This window comes from Besnoitia besnoiti, chromosome V (genome assembly GCF_002563875.1).
Source record: "Besnoitia besnoiti strain Bb-Ger1 chromosome V, whole genome shotgun sequence".
NCBI lineage: Eukaryota > Apicomplexa > Conoidasida > Eucoccidiorida > Sarcocystidae > Besnoitia > Besnoitia besnoiti.
Genome location: NC_042360.1, coordinates 2,915,198 through 2,934,904, shown reverse-complemented (window position 1 = coordinate 2,934,904; position 19,707 = coordinate 2,915,198). Strand labels below are relative to the sequence as shown.

The window sequence follows — 19,707 nt, the reverse complement described above, 5'->3', positions numbered from 1 at the left end:
GGACACACGCTCGAGTGGCAGCTTCGTCGAGGCAGCCCCGCTGCGCTTTCCAGGCAGACCTTTCCAGGCAGACGTTTTATTTTCTGGCGTTTCGCCGTGAAAGAAAAGGCGATCGTCTCAGTTCGCAAGAGACGCGCCCATGCAGCTGCGCGTGAGGTTTGGCCGCAGCGCCGCCCCCTGCCTACGAGAAGACTACGCAGGGCGACCAGCAGCTGTGCGCACCTCGCCGAGGCGAAGCGGAAAACGCCTCGACAGCAGCCGAGAGACCCACAAAGGGACAAGAAAATGCAAAAAATCGAAAATGCGCGTGATGCTGCGCCCCTATGTTGATTGAGGCAGTTTGCGGTCTGCGACGGCGGCGAGAGTGAGGGAGACAGAGCGTGGCCTTCCATCAAAGGGACACCATAGACAGATCTACCTTGCAAAAACTAGGCGCGAGTGAGAACTACTGATGCGCGGAGAAACACTTCGTACAGTCCTCGAGTGCTGCGCTTTTTCTGGTGTGTGTACTCGGACAGCACGACTCGCGAAGGCTCAAACCGGAATCGCCGAAAGTCGCACGAGGCTGAATTCCTCTCCATCCATGCGTGTTTTTTGCTTCTGCAGACAGCAGACGATAGATCTAAATGTGATCATGCAAGTCGGTGCGCACCGCAGTCCCTGTTTCCCGCAAGCCGACCTTTGCTCAGGGTGCATATAAGTATATACATATATATATATATATATATCAGCATGGATGCATATAGAAGAGAGGCAGCTAGTGGGATCCCCAGGTTTCCGTTGTGCACTCTAAATAGGGCGCTGGAGGTGTGTGAGAAAAACAGACAAAATCCGAGGCCTTTTTCCCGCTCGCTGTCTCTGACCGCCTCGCGGTCATTTACCCGCAAAAATATGCGTCTTCTATAGATATTTTGAATGCGAATATATGCCGCTAACATGTTGAGGCAACTGCGTGTGCGCTTGCACGCTTTGAGCAACCCTCAAACACAGATATGAGCCCATATACTACTGTATATATAGATGTATATATACAAGTGTATATGCCTTCCTGTCTGGGTAAGTATGCGACCCTATCTGTATACAAATACAGAATGAAACACCGTCACGCTGCCTGCAGATCTATCCGAAGAGCATGTCTGCGTGCATCGTCTTCCGAGGCCTCCGTGACCTCGCTTGCTTTACTGGGGTGCAGCATGCAGGTCCCCCGCATGAGCGAATCCTAAACCGTACACGCAGGCGAGGCGCCTCCACTCCGTCGCTCTTTGTCCGCGAGTCGCCAGTCGTCGACCTCGGGGACGGAAGGTGTTTCCTCTATTTGAATTCGTTGAAAGAAACAGCAGGCCCGCACAGCGGGCGTGTGCCATGAGGCTCCGCGAGACTGCGCGCGACGGAGAGCGCTCACGCCGCCCGAGTTGTATATGCAGACATACGCACATGTGCCGCCACCAGACTCCGAACAAGGAAATGAAAGCCCGGCGCGCGGCAGGCGACTTCAGCAGCAAGCGCCCGCGCAACAGAGAGCGAGAGACCGCGAAAACGCGAGAGACACGCAGAAACGAAGAGGCAAAAGAGAGAGGGAGCGAACGTGCAGAAGACGCGCAGACAGAGGCTCGAGGCGCATCTGCCGCTTGAGAAGAGAACAGCCGCCTTCCGCGAAGCAGAAGGCTCATAAACCACAGGCGTGCGAGGGACTGAGCGAACGCGACGCGGAGAAGGAAAGAATCCGGCTTGCGGACTCTTCCTGCGCGCCCGCGACAGACGTGAAAATATCAAAAAGACACAAAAAACACATGAGAAAAGCTCGCAAGACGAACACGGAGAGCCACATAGACACCCGCATGCATTCTTCCATGCCAGAAACAGCGCAACTCCCCAAACGAGCGGATAAAGAGAAATACGCCGCTCGCGCCGGTGAAACATGCACGCGCAAGCCTTGACAGACGCACACGCTCGAACCTCTTCCCCTGAGAGGAAACGTGGTCGAAGGTGAGACGCGCGCGGACAGCGACGCCCGACGACGCACGAATGAGCCGCAGGGTTTCCCCTCTAGGCTCTGTGCAAAAACCTTTGCGCAGAAACGCGAGACGTGGCAGCCTCGATCCCCTGAGTGAGAGTCAGCGCGGAGTCGCTGCCTTGCATGCTCTCTCACATAAAACGGCAAACTGCTCGCTTGCTGCTCGCCTGCTGAAACGCAGTGTCGCTCCTCGCGCCTCGCCACGCCACATGGACAAGAAACCCGCCCGCGAAAAACCCCTGCGTCGCCGCATGGGCGCCCATATTCACGCTCCCACCTATATACATATATATGAACATATTCATACGAAAATATACATACATATAAATATATATGCATATGTATAGGCACGCACCTACATGCCAGTTCCTGGAACTGCAAGTCAGATACGCACAGACATGCGGGATCGACCCACCGATTTTTTCGAAGTCGGCGTCCCTCGAGAGGCGCAGACGCGCACATTCGCCCGCACGCGTTTTCCACACACGACTGAATTCTGCCGATTGCGCTCGCCCCTTCCCCAGACGCCTGTTGCCCGTGCTCCGCCCTTCAGCTGTCCTCTCGGTTCAGCGCGCCTCGCTCGCGTCCCTGCGGCGCCCGCATTTGCCCGAATTCGGAGAAAAGGCTTAGACGTTCTCGCTCAGCAGATACTGAACCGGCACGCCTCTGGTCAAGCTGAAAGAACAATAAAATGCCAAACGCAGAGTCTTGGCGCATCCAACGCTCGCGCCGAAACGAAGGAACAGAAAAAGAACGAAATAGGCAGAAACCGCGACCCCACACATGCGCCACGATGCCACCGACGGACTCACACGTGCAAAAGTGCATCCTCAACACACACATGAAACTCGAATACGCACAACCACATGACAGATGCGCATGCATGCATGCACGCGAGAGACAACGAGGAATCCGAAAACGTGCACACACAGAGGAGTGCAGACAGGCTCGCAGACGCAAAGAAAACGACGAGTGTGAGCCGCTGGGCTTCCCTCGTCGTGCCCCCGAAGACCGACCAGTCATCCGCCTCGAAAGCAAACTTCAACCCCACGCGAGTGACTGTTCCACGAAGAAGAGTCTAGAAGGCGCGTGCGGAGGGCACAGCGCTCCTCCGTGTAAGCAGAAGTGCAGCGTCTTCTCGGGACGCTGGTCCGCCGTTTTCTTCGCAACGAAGCCGCGAATGGATCTCACGCTCATCAAGTCACGACGCGGGCGCCGCGGCGCACACACCGGACGTCGTACGGCGACAGTAAACCTGAAACACACCTGCGACTTACCAGCGAATATAATGGTAGATGAAGTCTCCCATGACCACCAACTGCATCACCTGCATGCCGATAACCCAGTGCCCGACGTAGGACTTGATCTGCAGGCAAAGAAGCACCCCACAGGCTGACGCGAGGTGCTGCAGAAAAGACGCGCAGAAAGAGTTGAGCAGTTTGCAAACAAACCCCCGGGCGAAAAGAGAAGAAAGCCGCTGCATCCGTCGGAGAGGGGCCCTCACCTTCGCCTTGGCACGGCGAACCGGAAGCTTTTTTTAGCAAAAAAGGCAGGTAGTGACTGCCAAGAAGGGTGAACGAATACGACGCGGGGAAGAGACATACGGGAAGCAACGAAAAAACGCGAGACAGGCGCATGCGCCTTCTCCCCGAACAAGACCCGAGCTTCGTCCACGCGGGAAATACTCACCGAGTTCTGTGGCCCGTTGAGCTCCGAGTAAGACGAGACCCAAAAGATGAAGGAGAAAACCTGAATAAAAGACAAAAAGGCAGGAGCGAACAAACGGGAGTGAAAAGGAAGAAAACACTGCATCCACGCTGAGACGTCTACATCATCCTCGCTGCACGAAAGCCCTTCACGCTTCAGAAGCAGCGCCCCCAGAAACGGGAACTAAACGCATGCACTCAGCTGACATATGGATAGAAAAATAGAGAGATAGATTTGGATATCTGCAGATGTATACAGATGCATGCATGCAAACTACACGTGCTTCACAGACGCCGACGCACAATTTCATATACATATATGTAAATATATAAGTATGTATCTATCCGCATACACCTATACACATAAACATATGCATATATCGAAGCGAAGGAGTCACACGTTTAGCGGGCATGAACCCCAGGGCTGAGTCCCGGGTTCTGTGGGATTCCGCCGCTACGTCTAAAAACAGATTGGCTTTTTTTCGAGTGCGTCTTTACCTGCGAGAGCGCCTGTGCAGCGAGGAAGTGAGTCGTGAAGGGCTCCACCTTGCCCTGGCAAAAAAATCAGGTACGTTTGAAAGACGATTTCACACGGTGTGCGCTGCTAGGAACGGCTTACAGTGCGCTGTGCAAGGCTACGTGTGAATGTACATGAATATATTCATTGATATATACTGATTTATATTAGGTAAAGATAGAAACGTGAGTGTGTGTATCTGCACGCAAGTTCGAAGGAAGAAAGCCGCCGCTGCGGCGCTTCATCCCAAAGCGCAATGTCGAAAAATAATCGTGTCCTGGCGGAATGAAAACGCCCAAAAACGCCTCTCGTGATTGACAACACAGGCACGTATAAGGGTGCGGGAAAAAGGGGAAAAAGGCTGCGAAAACCGTGCATTGAGCCCGCTCCGCCGCTGCGCGCATGCAGGCTTGCCCATATGCATCTGTCTCTTCAACCTCTAGAACGAGTTAAGCTTGGGCGACTGAAATGCGACTCGTGTTTTGCGTCACGACGGGCGTGCGGACCGGAGAGAGAAGAGAGCCCCGACATTTCTCGAGAGACAGCGAAAAAAAATCTCACCTGCTTCTGAAACATGAAGAGCTGCGGCAGAACAGCCACGGCCTCGAGGTAGAGCGCGAAAGTCCACGCAAACTGGAACAGAAACAAAAAAAAAACCTCGATGAAGAAAAAAACACGCCGCGCTGGCAGGTCTGCCTCTATCGTCCGCAGTTTCCCTCGCTAGGCATACGCACACACACATGCACATACTTTCACAGCCATACAGACATATATGTATATATATATATATATATATATGTATATGTATGTGCTTGTGGTGGTTCCTGCTTCAGCGCGGCGTGCCTCTTGGCTTACATCGGCAGGCATGAAGGCGTTCAGTGAAGGATGGAAAAGGAGCGCAAGGAGCGCGGCGGGTCCGATGAGAAACAGATGGTTCATTGTGTCTGCGTTCGCGTCGTAGGTGCTTGCGTAGCGGCTGCGACAAAGATAGACCGTTGTGCCGGCGAGAAGGAAGGACAGCGCCTCCACCGTCTGGTACAGCCAGTCTCCACTGCGGTCGTACGGAAGGTAACTGCGAAAAAGACAACAAAAAGCTAGAAACAAAAAAACTGAGGAGGGTGGCGCGCGAGGACACAACTAAACCCTAAACAATCGAGTCGAGGCGCAGAAGCGAGCAGCCACAGAGAGCAGAAAGCGGCAAATTCAACAAACGCCACAGAAAAGAGAGAGAAAGGCGGCCACGGAGAAATGGCAGCCTTGCGAAAAGTGAGAAGAGCAGGAATCAAGATGCAAAGCGCTTGTTGACACGCGAGAAAAATATTTCAAGGCTCGGGATACGGAATCCCGCGAGACGTACACGGAGGAACTGGCCTCTGAAAAGCCCCCCGAAACGGAAAGAATAAGATACGCGAGCATGTGTCGACGCATTTACTTTTTTGCAAAGCATACGGATTGAAGATCGCTCCGAGGTCCGCAAAAAGCTAGCTAGAACTTCCTCCCCCTCTTCCATCCACTCCGCCGCTTCTGTTTTTTAAAAAGAACTGAGCTCTCACCCTTCGAAGGGAATGATGGAGCAGAGACGGGCGAAGATGAGGATGACGTAGCACTCAATCATTTTCAGAGACACGCCGGCGACGCTCTTGTTTGTCTCGATTTTAAAAACCACCATGAGGAAGGAAAACATAGAGATGAGCGAACTCAGCGTCATCAAAAAACTAAAGTCGCCGTCGCTGAAGAGGTGATACACAATCACCACGACGACCAAGAACCCGGTCCACGCCTGAAAAGAAGAAACGCGGGAGTCAAAGGAGAAACGTCTGCCTACCTGTCGACAGAAATACGAAGCATATACTTATAAGTAAATCGAAATACATAAGCACGTTCATGTATACATCCTTACATACATATATATAATTACGCAGTACCCACTAGCGAATCCTGCGACAGATCGGCATGCTGTATCTCAGCGACCGCCCCGTATGTCCCATCTTATACATATACACATACAGATACATATATACATATACATATTCAATTGAGAAATCCTCGGGCAATCGATCGACCCCAATTCACAAGCTACACATGGATTTACAAGAGCGGAGCCCGTATAAAGCGCGAGCCACGGACGCACTGCAGCCCTCAGTAGACTGGCGCAGAATTTGCGTTTTGAAAAAGTACCTGGAGAGATCCGCGGTGAGTCGACAGCCAGAGCGCGAGCTTTTCGCGGTCACGGACGACGCGGCAAAAATCCTTCAAGGAAAAACTTAAGCCCGAGGGAACTTGATACGACGGAGAAGGCGTCGGCGCAGAAGGGGGCTCCATTCCTGAAAGCGCCGAAAACGTATCTACACGGCAAAAAGTTGAGGCTCCAGTTGCAGCAACAGACACCAAAGTCACCAGAGATTTGAAGCACACCTCCAAATGTCGCCTCTGCATGCCAAAAACCCCTAATGCCTCTCGTGTACCCATCTCTTTCCGCCTCTCGCGCGCGGTCGCGGACGCCTCGACGTTCTTCAACACTGTCTGGCAGTCTACGAGCTAGCGCGCCGCGCTCCGCCAGTGCGACTGAATCAGTATTTACCTCAAACTGAGGACTCGTGGAGGTGCAAACCCACTACCGACGACGGGTGCCCACTGTGCAAAAATTTTGAGACTCAATCCATAATAGTTTGGGCGCTGTCTGTCTCCCGCTGCGTAGAGGCCGAGTCTGAGGTCTCACCTGCGGATCCGAAGGCGGCCTGAGGGCCGCCCGCCGCTCTGGCGTAGGTCTGGTTAGCGCCGCCCATGTGCGGATGCGCGGAGTGCTCCGCAGGGAACACTCCTGGCTGCGGCGCTTGGAAACCAGTGGCGGCCTGCTCGCCGAGGTTGCCTCTGTAGCCTACCACGCCGGCAGGCGCTCCCCCATACATGCCCGCCGGCGTGCGGGGGTCGTACGCGTAGCCGTAAGTCGGCTGCATTTTGTCCCAGTTATCGCGAAAAACTGACAAGAAGGCACCGGGGAGGGCGGGGGGGGGGGGGGGGGGGGGGGGGGGGGGGGGGGGGGAGGGCTGGGCGAAAATCCGCTGCACGCGCAGAGGGGCACGCAAAGGCATGCGACAGGGCTTCAAACCGCCAACGAGGCACGACGCACTTAGCCGAAAAGAAAAGTGTGTTCAGGGCGTTATCTGCGATGTGCCTGCGGTCGTGAGTCGCACAGCCGTCGCCGACGAGTCCCGCGGGATCCCCGAATTCGCAGTGTACGTATACCGCAGAGAACCGTGTGAACGGACGAGTCGGCGGCCTCGAGGACTTACCGACGAGTGACACGGACCTTCGTCAGAGGGGGAGAATGCGAGGCAGGCAACGTGCTCTTCTTCTCAAGGAACTACACACGAAACGAGTCGGCACGGCTCGTCGAGGAAGCGACGGAGCCACGAGGCTGCCTTTCCGGCCTTGCGCCAGTTCGATCCCGAGGGGTGCGTGGTCTTGGTAGACGATTCGCAGAGAGTCAATAGAGAGAGTCAATGGAGAGGCGAGAACGAAAAAAAGAGAGGCGGGCGGGTGTCTCTGGTCCGGTTCTCCGCTTCTTCTGATCTTTCATCTCAACCAAAAAAGTTCCTTGATACCAGAAAAGTCTAATGTTGTCGTTTGAATGAGCCAAAAAAGGTGGCGTCTGCAGGGCGCGGCGGAGAACCTAGCTGCGAAACGCGACGGAAGAGGCGAGGAAAGAAGCAAAACTCGGTCAGAAACGACAGCTAGAAGGCAACAGCGGAATGGATCTGCCGACTCTCAGCGACGAAACCCAGAGAGTCCATGCACAATGTCTTTGTGTGTTACGATGTAGTTCAGAAGAGGCAGAAGCAGCTGATGCGTTCCCTGGCGTTTTACGAAAGCACGCCCGGTTGGGTCCGCTTCGAGGCGGGCGCGACGCGCACGACAGAATTTTTCGCAGACAAGGAAACGACGGCAAAAGCGGACGTTAAGACCGACTCCGTTAGATCCGAACAGCTCGATTTTGACCTATCAAATGCGCGGCGCACATACAAGCCCTTGGGGAGGCAACGAAACTGCGTCAAGAAGAGGACGAAAGGTCGCCGAGAACTCTCCGCGAATCTATGTGCATGTCAGTGGAAGGCGACTAGAAAAGAGGCGGCGCTGCAGCGATCCCGCGCGTTTTTTCGTCCGCGCACGCGGGCCGCCTGGCACGCCACATCCACCACGGCGCAGCTCTCTCTTCCAACCCTTCTCAAAAAGAGCGTTTCAATCGCAAACTGGTGAGACGTCTCCACGCTTTTACCTCTGCTAAAGTGTTCTGAGTCAAGAAAGGAGCGTACGCCCGAAGCTTCCGCCTCGCGAAGCTCCTCGCCGATTCCTCACAGGGCAAGTCGCCCGCCGGGCGAGGTAGACGGCAAGACGTGAGCGCATCCTGCATCTCTGCGCTAAGGCGGCATATAGTCTTGGTCGCCGTGTGGAATTTACCGCACAACGGCGCAAATCTTTCGCAGACGAGCCTCCTCTTCCAGAGGGAATGGACTTCCGAGCTTTTTTCTCGGCAGCGATACGCGAAGCCGCCTAGCAGAGCGGATACTCAGCGGCTGCGACAGCGAGTCACACTGCACAGAAAGGCGCTTCATGTTTTAGAGTGACATACCGCGTGAGTAGTGAGAAGTCTGCATCTAGAGCTCTTGCTTGTGAGGTGGCGTGCTCCACTCGATTGTCGGTGAAGAGCCAAAGTGCCGGGAGCCGCGACGATTCGTTGCAAACGGCAGCGATAGTCTCGTAGGAGCTCTCCCCCCTCCTGTGCGGATCGCCCCTCACGCTGCTGCTCTCTGTTCAGATCTCTGTCGTCAGTTTCTGTTTGGTCCCTCTCGCGGTGGACGTCACACGGGGTCCTCCCCGGCGCCTAAACCCTAAACCTCAGCGGCGCAGCCAGACTGCGACAAGCAGGCACGTCTGAACCGCAGGCGCGCCGGATGTGTTTCTGAGTTCGGAAGAGGCAGTGGCGCCGCGGAAAGGATCGAGCGCGAATGCGTAGGAGATCGCCTCACGGGAAGTCAAGAACACGCGCGCTGGCGCTTTCTGTCCATAGATTTGTACACGTGCACCGACGGATATCAATCTATACATATATATAAATATATATATATATTTTTTTTTCCTGTGTATGTGGTGGCGAACTACTGCGCGTGCGCAGTAGCTGAAGGGATCTAGGGCTGTGTGCAAGTTGGACACCTTCGTGATGGAACTCTGCATTCCGAGTCACGATAATCACTGATGCGTCGCCGCGGGCGGCGACGCGTCGAGGCGAGAGGACGCTGTTCCGTTCAGCCGCTTTAAAGAGGAATATTATCAATCGTGAAGTCCTACCCTCACTGTAGCGCCGCTCTCTTTGACGTGTTGGCCGTCATATCCTCTTCTGTTAGCCGGTTCAGCGTCGCACCACGTCTCTGCTAAATCCTCCCATGTGGGTATGGATAAAAGAATAGATATCTATATAAATGTATCACAGTGCAAACTCGAGAGTTGCAGATCTAGGCCTGCAAAGTGCAAGACGCACCGAAAGCGCTCGGTGGCGACTGCGGGCTCCCAGGCTTCGCGCATACGCCTATGCTCGTAACATAGGCGAGCTATACGCGTGGGGGCTGGTATGAATTAGCAGCCACTCACATAAATGCAGTGTCAGACAAGCAGGTCTGTTTCCCTTTATCATCGCTCCAGAGTGGAACTTCAGGGAAACTAGCCAGGGTTCGGAATACCTTGGCGGACACGTGAAAAACTTCTTCGCCAGCGACAGTATCCATCTTTGCTCCCAGGCGGGCACAAGGTTCGGCGCGTCACCGGTGAGGTGAACGCACATTCAAACATGCGGATTCACTCATGTATTTTTACTGACGAAGTCCCGGATGGGCGGTGCAGAGAGAGGCACCAGAGTTCGTGGTGCATATCCCGTACGAAAAATGCCCAAACGGCCGCCGCATCGCCGCGTTAACCAAAACGCATTCACAAGATTAACGTCAGAAGCAATGTTCGCTGTCTTAGAAATGGGATCCCTCATTCTTTAACAATAAGAACGCGCGACAACTTGCATTTGCACGCGTAAAAGCAGCGCTGTATGTACAGCCCACCCGGGCGAGCCCGCCAAGGCGCCTGTCGGTGATAACTCAGAGACTCAAATCTGCATTCCATCAGAATCCCATCGGTGACGCGCTTCTCTCCAAAATTCTTCCACACTCAGCACGAACCGTTAAACCACTCTCTACTGCGCCGTTTTATGCAGAATTCAGAGAGAGCTATCGTGGTGCCTCGACACACTAGCCCTGCCGCACGCACATGGTCTGTAAAGAGACCTAGAAAACGACCCTCCACATCCCACGAGCAGGTGAGCATAGTCCACGCCTCCAAACGGCTTTTCTCAACGCGGCACTGCGCCTCATATATTTATATATAGATAAATAAGCATGCAGATACATCGGCAAAAGCAAAGCATGAACATATATGGGCGTGTATATGTGCGTACACGGTTAGGCAGGCATTCTCAGTTTGTAGCGCATTTGAGAGCCTGAGATTTTGGTGTCTCGACAGCTGCTTCGGCCGCTGTGCCTCCCATCTCTCCAAAGGACATTGAACGCGGAGGGAATGTCCTCTTCGCCTTCGCTGGAACTTGACGCAGGCGCGAAAGGCTCCGTGGACACGAGTGCGTCCCGCGCCGGCCTCTGCGGCTCTCTTCTCCTTCGCTCTCGAGCGCCTTCTTCACTGCTTGTGTCTTCGTCCCCAAAGGCCAGGCGAGACGAAGTGCGTCTTCTCTCCGCGATGAGGCTTCCGGCAAAATGCCGTTCTCCGTCAAAAGTCCGCGCAGTGTCCACGAGGTCTTTCGCGTCCCTCGCCGCTGTGCTGCTGTGCGAGGCCCGTGCCCCCACCGTCAGCGTGGCGTGGCTAGCGCGTTTCTTCTCCCTCTGCGCATGCGCGGCAGCGAAGCCTCTCTCATGCGCATAACGGACCAAATCGCCCCGGCGTCGAGCCTCTCGAGCTGCCTCCGGTCGCCCTGCGCGTGGCGCCTCTCCGCCTGAGCGGTTCAGGTCTCTATCCGCCTCGCCGTCGTCCGAGTCTGTGCCGCCTTCTCGCCCTTCCCGCATGCGGGCCTGCCCCGTCAAGAAGCGGATTGCCTCCCCCAGGTCGGCTAAGCTCTCGGTTTCCTCTGGCTCCTCCTTCGCCTCGCTCTGCACGCTCTGCGGGCGAGTCCAGCGCGTTCGCGCCTCTGCAGGCAGGCAGGGCGGTCGTGCGTCAGCGGCAGAGTCCTCGCCGTCCGACATCCTTCCTGCTCGCGGTCTTCTTCGTTCGGTGAGGAAGCGGACTTCTTCCCTCTGTGTCTCGATATCTCTCTGGTGGCGCAGGAGCGCCTGGCGCGCGGCTTGCAAGTACGCCTGCGGGCGTTCGCCAGCAGCATTCGCGGCCCTGGGATCCTTCGCCTTCTCTCTCCCGACCTGCGCCAGAAGGCGGCGCACTGCGAAGCTCAAGTTGTCCTCCTCCTCACGCCAGCGACGAGCCTTCCTCCGCGCCGCTGAATGCGAGCCCCGACTCATGTCGCAGCGCTTTTCCTCCGCCAGCTTCACCGCCTCGCAGGCCTCTTTCTTCGCCGCATGCCGCAGGCGGCGCGACCGAGTCGCGCCGCGCTTCTGAGAGCGATACCCACTTGTACGCTGTGGATTCGGAGAGAGAGGCGAACAGGACCGAGAGGAGAAAGAAGAGAGTCGTGCAGACGACGAACGCGCCTGTGGACTCGCCCTCCTCTTCTCGCGCGGCGGAGACCGGCGACGGCCCGTCTCACGCGATGTTGGAGCAGAAGACGACGAAGGAGACGAGACAAGGGAAGAGGCTGACGACGACAGCACAGGCGACGGAGAGGAGGAACAGAAAGAGGAAAGCTGCGAGGAGGCGGTTGAGAGGGACGCAGAGGAGGCGGAGTCAGGGGACCACGCCGCACGGCGCGACGCTCGAAGATTGTCTGCGTTCTTCCTCTCTCGCCAACTGCAGGCGGCCGCCGACTCTGCCTCGTCGCTTCGCTTCCGTGGCTCCTTCTTCCTTTTCGATTTTTCGCGACTTCTCTCCTGTCGTTTGCCTCTTGCTTCCTTCTCCTCGGGAGTCTTCCTCGCGCCTCGATATCTGTCTCTCAACTTCCTTCCCTCCTTCCTTCTCGGATCTCGCGAGGCCTTCCGGTCGTCCCGCGCTCGCCCGCGTCTCTCCCCCAGCTGCACCGGCAGCGCGTCCAGCGGCAAGTGAGGCACACCCTCGGGTTTTGTCCACTCTCCGCGTGTCCTTTCTTTTTCGCTTCTCCCATCCCGAGTCTCTTCACGCATGCGCGGCGACCTCCGCACAGAGGCGACGACGGAGGACCGGCGCGAGCTCGCTCCGGAGCTTGCGCGCGACGCCGATCCAGGTGAAAACAACGCTTGTCTCCTCGCCGTCGCGTTTCCTTCCTCCTCCGCTCGCGACTCTCTCTCTGGCGCCTCAGCATTTTCCTCGGCTCGCAGCTCTCCACGCCCTGCCGCTGGATCCCACAAGGCCGCTGGCGCACAGGCGAAAGGGCCCTGCGCGCCAGTTCTCTCGCAGGCGCTGTCGAGGACTGCGGCGGGCGTAGCAGCGCCCAGCTGTTCCAGGAGCGCCCGCGACACCTCGCGCCGCTTGAACTTGCCTGAGACACCGCAGAGAAAACCACGAAGGATGTGAGCCTCACAGGCCAAACCGTCAAAGCGAAGCCGAGAGGAAATCCAGAAGTGAAGCGCCCCTGCGGCGCACACCTCCTTCTCTGCGGAGTGCTGCTGTGCAAATGCGATCGGGTGCTCGACGCATCCATGCCTGTCGCGCCAGAGCCACCTACCTCTCGTGCGCCAGTATGCATAATTATATAGGTATGGATATATATAGCTATTGATACATATAGGTAGATATATATAGAGAGAGATATAGAGACAGAAACAGATAGGCACACCGGTAGATACATAGATTGATACATGATAGACAGATAGATAGACATATATATACATATATATATATCTTGTGCATGGCGCCTTATGCACACGTTTTGGCCTCTCTCTGTGAGCCGCGAAAGATCTGTGGGAGGAGGGCGGAAGGACGGATGTGTGAGGCGCATCGTCGCGCCGGGCGTACCTGGAGGGGGGGTTCCGAGGGATCTGGTTTCGCTCTCCGCGCAGTCCACGTCGCGCGACAGCGCCGAGGAGGCAGCACCCGCCTCGTAGCGGCTGTCGAGGTCGCTCACTCGCGAAAAACTCAGCGCTTCGTCGTCGAAGAGCTTGAAGAGAGCGTAGCGGTTGACCGTGTCCTGCAGGCGCTGGCGCGTGGGCGAGGAGGCGAAGGGAAGGTCAAAGAGCGAGTCGAGATGGTCGCGATCCTTCCTGGGCGCCAAGACACCACACGGGCTCACAAACATGAGGCCAGGGGCGAGCCCGGAAATCACCACACCCGAGAGAAAGCCCCCGCCGCCAGCGCAGCGACGCTCTGTAGGACGGAGTGCGAATACACGCACATACACACTCCCAATCGGGGTCGTTGCATGCACGCGGAAGAGAGGCGAGATGGAGCGTTTTTCAGTCCTGAATCCAGTATCAAGCGTGAGCGAGCGCCCCAGCGGATCTAGAGAAGCATGCGAATCACATCTTCTATGGGCATTCAGACAAGCAAGTGCTCTGAAGTGAACAGCGAGACTCTCGACGCAGGTGCTTCACTTTTTCTGCCGCGGCACGGGGCCCAGTCATTGCGCGACAAGCCCGCTGGCTCGGTCCTTCGTCCCACTCTCTTGAGTTTTTCGCGTTCACTTGGTGCACATTTTTGTTCGGTCCGCTGGGCTTACCGGACAGACTGGGATCCATCTTCTTCGTCGTCGAAATCCGCGTAGTTGCCTAGTCCCGAAGAGAGCGAGGCGTTCAGCGGCTCGCCGCGCGCGCTGCGGCGAATTTTCTCGCGGAAGCTCCGCTTCGCCTCGAGCACAGACGTCCGCAGCGGCGGAATGAACAGCGAGTGTGGCGGGACGTAGTCACACGACGAGGCGTTTCCCCGTCGCTCCTTTCTCGGCAGCCGCCTGCGGGAGGGCGCGACCTGCAACCCGGCGTCTCGCCGCACGCCCGCCGCGCGCTCAGCGGCGCCTAGAGACGAGGGCGACAGCGCTGCATCCGAGGACGTCGACTGGCGAGCGAAAAGAAGCCCCTCCTCTTCGTGCTCTTCCTGAGTCGCTGCGCGCTCGCCCAGCCCTCGCGTCGGGCTCAGCGGCCTCACAGGCGACGGCAGGCGCCGCGTGACGCTCAACAGGAAGTCTCGCGGCGTGCTGCCGGTGTCCGCCCCCCGTCGCTGTCGTTCCCGCCGCCGCTGCGCGACCCGCGCAGCTTCAACCTCCTGCGCGCCTTCGTCGAAGCTCGCGGCGCTCTCCCTGCGCCGCGAGCGGGCGGGACCTGTCGCGCGCTGCTTGCGTCTGCGCAGCTCCTCCAGGAGCGACGCATAGGCGAGATGGCGAGACTGCGGCTCTGCGTCGTCGCGCTGCCTCGGCGACCGCGCGCGCGTCGCGCTGACGCAGCGTAGAGACTTTTGCTCCGGAGGCGAAATGCGGAACCGCTCGTGGGAGCGATGTGGCCTCGATTCAGGGTCGGTGTCCAGGATCAGAGAGCCCGACGTCGAGGAGACGGGTGAGGGCGCAGAACTCGCGCGGCGCTCGTCGCTGCGAGTCGAAACTGCGTCCTCCTTCTCGCAGGCCCCCTGAAAGCTGCGAGAGAGAAGCGGGGAGCGCTGCTCTCCAGGCTTGTCAAAGCGCCTCTGACAGGTGTCCGTCGCGCCGTGGCGGTCGCGATCTCTCGCGGCCGCGTGCGAACTGAGCGACAAGCCTCCCCCGACCCCCTCGCCCTCGTAGCCGTAGCCTGCGGCGTGAGGTGACCGGAAGCCACCCTGCGTCTCCAAGTCGGGAGAGGCACGTCGCGGCGCTGTCGCGGCGCCAGCGGAACTGCGTGCGTGAGGGAGCTCGTCGAGCCTCTGGTGCCCCTCCAGAGGGCGCGACGCGCCGGCGCGGAGACTGGGCTCGCCGGGGCGCGCGGGGGACTCCGCCGCGAGGGCCTGCGGCGGCCTCTCGACGTGGCTTGCCTCGAGGAAGGCGCGGAGACTCTTGGACCGCGTCGCGCCGGGGCTCGGGCGCGAGCTCCTCATCCACAGGCGCGTCATGACTGGCGCAGGCGATGACTCGCGCGACGAGCTCGAGGTAGCCTCGCTGGTCTCGTCACGCAGCGACAGAAAATAAGATATGTTGGCGTGCGACAGATCCACGTACTCTGCCGATTCGTGCGTCGAGGTCGTCCCCCTCGCCCCGTCGCCCTCCGTCTGCCGGCCGCGACCCTTCGCCCTCGCGCCCACCCCCCCGCCGCCAGTCGTCCCCGGCTCCTCGCCTGCGGAGCTCGCCAACAGATTCGACAGAAAGGAGGGCAGCAGCGAGAACCCCGAGAGCGGCGCAGGCGTCGTCGAGGCGGCTGCCGCGGCAGGCTTTTCCGTCGTCTTGCACCGCATGCGCGGTGTGCCGGCGGCGTCCTCGCCAAACACAGGCGCAGAGGCCTTCGGTCTCCGCCGCCGCGCCGCGCGAGTGCGCGGCGCCTCCTCGCCTTCAGTCTGCCCCCCGCCCCGCCGCCCACCCCCAGCCTCCTCCTCCTGCTCGCCTTCGCTGGGGAGCCCAAAGAGGATGCGCTCAAACGTCGGCGGCGGGAAGTCGCGCGGCGAGGCGAGACGGCGCCGTCTCCGCCGCCCCTCGAGTGCACCCACGGGGATAGCGGAGCACACGGAGCCCCCCCGCCCGACAGGGGAGGCTGACTTTCGGCTCTTCGCGTCTGCGTCCGAAAACGCACACAACGCCGAGGCCTGCCGGCCGCCCCGCTCCGCGTCTGTGGAGAAAAAGGCCTTGTGCGAATTCTGCCTCTTCAGCTCCTCCGTTTCGCCCCTCGCCTCCTGCGCCCGCGAGAGGCCGCCACTCGACGCACGCGTGCTCGAGGAGACGCCGCTGTCACCACGCGCGCCCTCAGTGACGGCGCCCCGACTTCGCGGAGAGAGTGGATGCGCGAGGCTCGCAGGCGCAGAGCCTCGCTTCGTCGAATGGAACACTGCGTCCTCGTCTCCGTCGACGCCCGCCTCGAGCCCAAGCACGATCGCGGCCCTCTGCAGGGGCGCCGCCGAGGAGGACGGAGAGAGGCTGCCGTCGGCCGCCGGGGAGGAAGAAGCGAGCGCGTCCTGGAGGCGCCGCGCCGCCTCCTCTTCGCTTTGGGCGAGCGAGTGAAGCGAGGCCACCTGGTCGGCAAAGCCCCGAAGCGAGCGCGACTCCGTTGGGCTCGGCACGACCCGCCGTGCAGTCCGCCGCGTGACTCCAAGGTCCCCGAGGCGCGACGACGGACGCGGCTCTGCGCCTGCGGGCTCCTCGGCAACGGCGCCGAGCGGCGGCGCACTCTGCCCTCGTGAGGCGGCGCCGCCGAGTCTGCTCCTCTGCGCGGAGGCTCCCGCCTCCCGAGACGCAGTGCGCGAGGGCGGGCCGAGCGACGCCAGCGAGCTCGGTTCCGCGGAGCTTGGCGGTGCGGACGTTGACATCGAGGATCGGCGGCGGCGAGCAAGCGTGTGAGGAGAGTGCGCCGGCTCGCGACTCGGGCTCTCCTCCTCGATGCACTCCAACTCCACGCCCCAGGCGTCGACTTCCTTTTCACCGCTCCTCCGCTTCCGCGCCCGCGCCTTCCCGCATGAATCCGGCGCCGCCTGGGAGCGAGTCGAGCCCGCGAAGGAGAAGAAACTCCACAGGCCTGCAAAGGGGTCATTGGCGTCCTTTTCCTCTCGCGCCTCCTGCAGCGCCTCGCGCCCGCCCGCCCGTCTCTGCGCCCTCCTCGAGTCGCTCTCCGGCGCACGCGCTTCCAGCCCCAGCCGCGGCGCGGGGAGCGCGGGAGGCGCAAGGTCCGTCCGCGACAGTGCACGGAGTGTCTTCCGCTCGCGATCGGCCGCGAAAAATCGGCCTCCGCTCTCTTGAGTGGGCTCGGGGGAGACAGCGGCGTGGTCTGGAGACCCCGAGAGCCGATTCATCGACGGGGCGCGTGCCAGCAGCCGCGTAAAGGCAGGCGAGTGCGGATAGGCGGGTTGACGCGCAGGGAGCGGCCGCAGCGGCGACGCCATGGAGGCGGCAGGCCCCGGCACGCGCGAAAGACGCCGCTCGCTCCCTCTCTCTTCCTCTTCTTGTCCTCCATACGGAATCGACGAGGACGTCGCTCGCGACAGCTGGCGCGAATGCGGCGCACTCCAGGAGAGAGCTGTCGCGCGCGTGCTCGCCACAGACAAACTCTTTTGGCGCTGCGGAGATTTGTTGCCCTCCTCCGCGTCCTCGTCAGCGGGCAGAGGCAGACGCCCTTTTTCTGCGTGACGCAGCTCCCCTTCTGGTGCGCCTCGCCTCTTTGTCGCCTTCTCAGGCTCTTCTTCGTCTGTTTCGCGACTCTCTGGCGCACTGGGGTGAGGCCGCGAAGGCGGCGGAGGATACTGCTGGAGCAGGAGTCTGGACACCTCAGCCGGCGAGAGTAGGCGAGAAGACTGCCGCGTGCTGCCTGTCCAGCGAGAATCAAATCTCTGGCCCGCCGCATCGTCTCGGGAGAAGGCCGAGGCGTACAGCGTCGGCGTGGACTGCCGCAGAAACTGCAGCAGTGCTCGCGGCGAGCGCGGCGGCGAGGCCGACCGCGGTGTGGACTGACAAGAGGAGGTAGTCGGGGGGGGCGGTGCTTTCGAGGATCGACATGCACATGCGGATACGCCTCCTTAACAGCTCGCCAGGGAACTGGCGTGCGCCGATCTGCCAGCGAAGCGGTTGAAGAGAGTCGTGAGGACTCGGGCGATCCTCCTCGAGACTCCCCCCGCCGCCGGAGTCGCGAACCCGGAGTGGGCGATCCAGAGAGACGGGGTGAGGCTCCTGATTGCCTCCTTCCCCCCGCTTCGCCCTCGGCTGTCGCGGCGCCTCCTGCCTCCGCGCCCCTCTGTCCCCCGGCTCCTCCCTCGCCTCGCCTCTCGCCCCCCGGAAAGCCCGGACGAGGCCTTCGCGTGGGCTCCAGGGCGACTCTCTCCCCTTCCGCCCCGTCCGGGTGCCCTCCGCCGTCGGCTGCGTCCTCGCGCGCCCTGCACAGTGACTCCCGCCCGTAGGTCGCGGCCTCGTCCTCTGAGGAGACCTCCTCGACTTGCGCGCGCCCGGCCTCACCCTCGACGGCGGCGTGAAGCAGACCTGAGGGGGGCGCCCGAAACGCGGAGAGAGACAAAGTCGCGGTCAGCGGGAACGCGCCGTCAGCGGTGGAGAGCACCAGAGCAGAGGAGGAGTGCTGCCACAGCGGGAAGACGCAGTCGGGTGCTTCGCGGCCAGGATGCACTGTCGGCGCAACCCCGTGAGAAAGAGGTGGGAACGCAAGAGAAGACGAAGAGGATGAAGACTGGCTAACGGTCGCAGTGGCATGGCGGTGCGGCTGCAGAAGCGAAAAAACAGACTTGGGCGGAGGGAAAGGCAAAGCAGGAAAGGCGTCGTGCCGAGGCGAAGCAGGTGGCCGCGGCACGCCGCAGTACGCCGTCGCCGTTTGCATCATCGCGGAATATCGGCGAGGCACAAGAGCGAGAAAATCGGACAGAAATGCAACTACCGAGGCGTGGGAGAGATCTAATGTGAAAACAGAAGGCAAGCGAGAAACAGATGCAAAATCGCGTGCCCAGCTAGCGCTTCGTAGTCCCAGCCTGGCGTTTTCGGCTGGCTGACGGCTCCTCGCGGGGATCGCCGAATCGAACTTCACTGCATCCTGCACGAGGGAAAAAAAAGCTAACGCCACCACAAGGTGCCTGTTGCGCTACATGCTCGAGAGGACTCCATACGGTTGTCAAGCAGACGAGGAGTGACCGCCGAAACGTCAATTCAGCGTGGCGCGTGATAATCGCCAGCCTGTGTGCGGTCTCCCACCCGTGCATGAGCCGAAGAACGCTTTGTAGTGGATTCAGACAGAAACGACAAACAGAGTGCGCCTGGGAGCGAGACACAGACACGGCCACGTTTTTCTAAATAACCTCACGAAAGTCGCCTTCCCCCCGCCGAGATACTTCGTCCAGTCAACCAAGCCCAGACACACGAAAAGCTGTGCGGCTTTTCGCGAGCGCAAACGACTCACTGCAAGAGATCAGCAAGAGGCATAAAGGGAGCGCCGCAGTGAGAAAATTGCGCTCAGAAAATGGCAGTCAGTAAGTGTAGTGGTTAAAAATACTCTTGCGCGTTCGCCACATATGTACAACCGTACACGGGAATGCATGAAAAATGTCAAGACACACTCGCGCTTCCTCAGCTACGAGTCTCCCGCCGACCTCTCGAGCGAAGCTGCAGCTGTCCCTGCGATGGCTGGCCGTCTACTGACCTGTGCTGCGAAGGATACAAAAACGTTTACCCACTAAAACAAATCCCTTCAGGG

At 59.4% G+C, this 19,707-nt stretch overlaps 2 protein-coding genes across 2 annotated transcripts; both read right to left on the bottom strand.

Moving 5' to 3' along the window:
- Window positions 1–2,640: 2,640 nt before the first annotated feature.
- On the bottom strand, window positions 2,641–7,329 carry BESB_062430 (putative ER lumen protein retaining receptor; the record flags this gene model as incomplete). The annotated part of the gene is made up of 9 exons (XM_029364657.1): window positions 2,641–2,689; window positions 3,292–3,380; window positions 3,704–3,763; window positions 4,219–4,272; window positions 4,799–4,870; window positions 5,093–5,309; window positions 5,791–6,017; window positions 6,416–6,561; window positions 6,957–7,329. The coding sequence occupies 9 exons, from the start codon at window positions 7,327–7,329 to the stop codon at window positions 2,641–2,643; spliced, it is 1,287 nt and encodes a 428-aa protein (XP_029219365.1).
- Window positions 7,330–10,737: 3,408 nt separating this feature from the next.
- BESB_062420 (uncharacterized protein) lies at window positions 10,738–18,843 on the bottom strand (the record flags this gene model as incomplete). The annotated part of the gene is made up of 4 exons (XM_029364656.1): window positions 10,738–12,905; window positions 13,382–13,626; window positions 14,082–17,826; window positions 18,150–18,843. The coding sequence occupies 4 exons, from the start codon at window positions 18,841–18,843 to the stop codon at window positions 10,738–10,740; spliced, it is 6,852 nt and encodes a 2,283-aa protein (XP_029219364.1).
- Window positions 18,844–19,707: the final 864 nt, after the last annotated feature.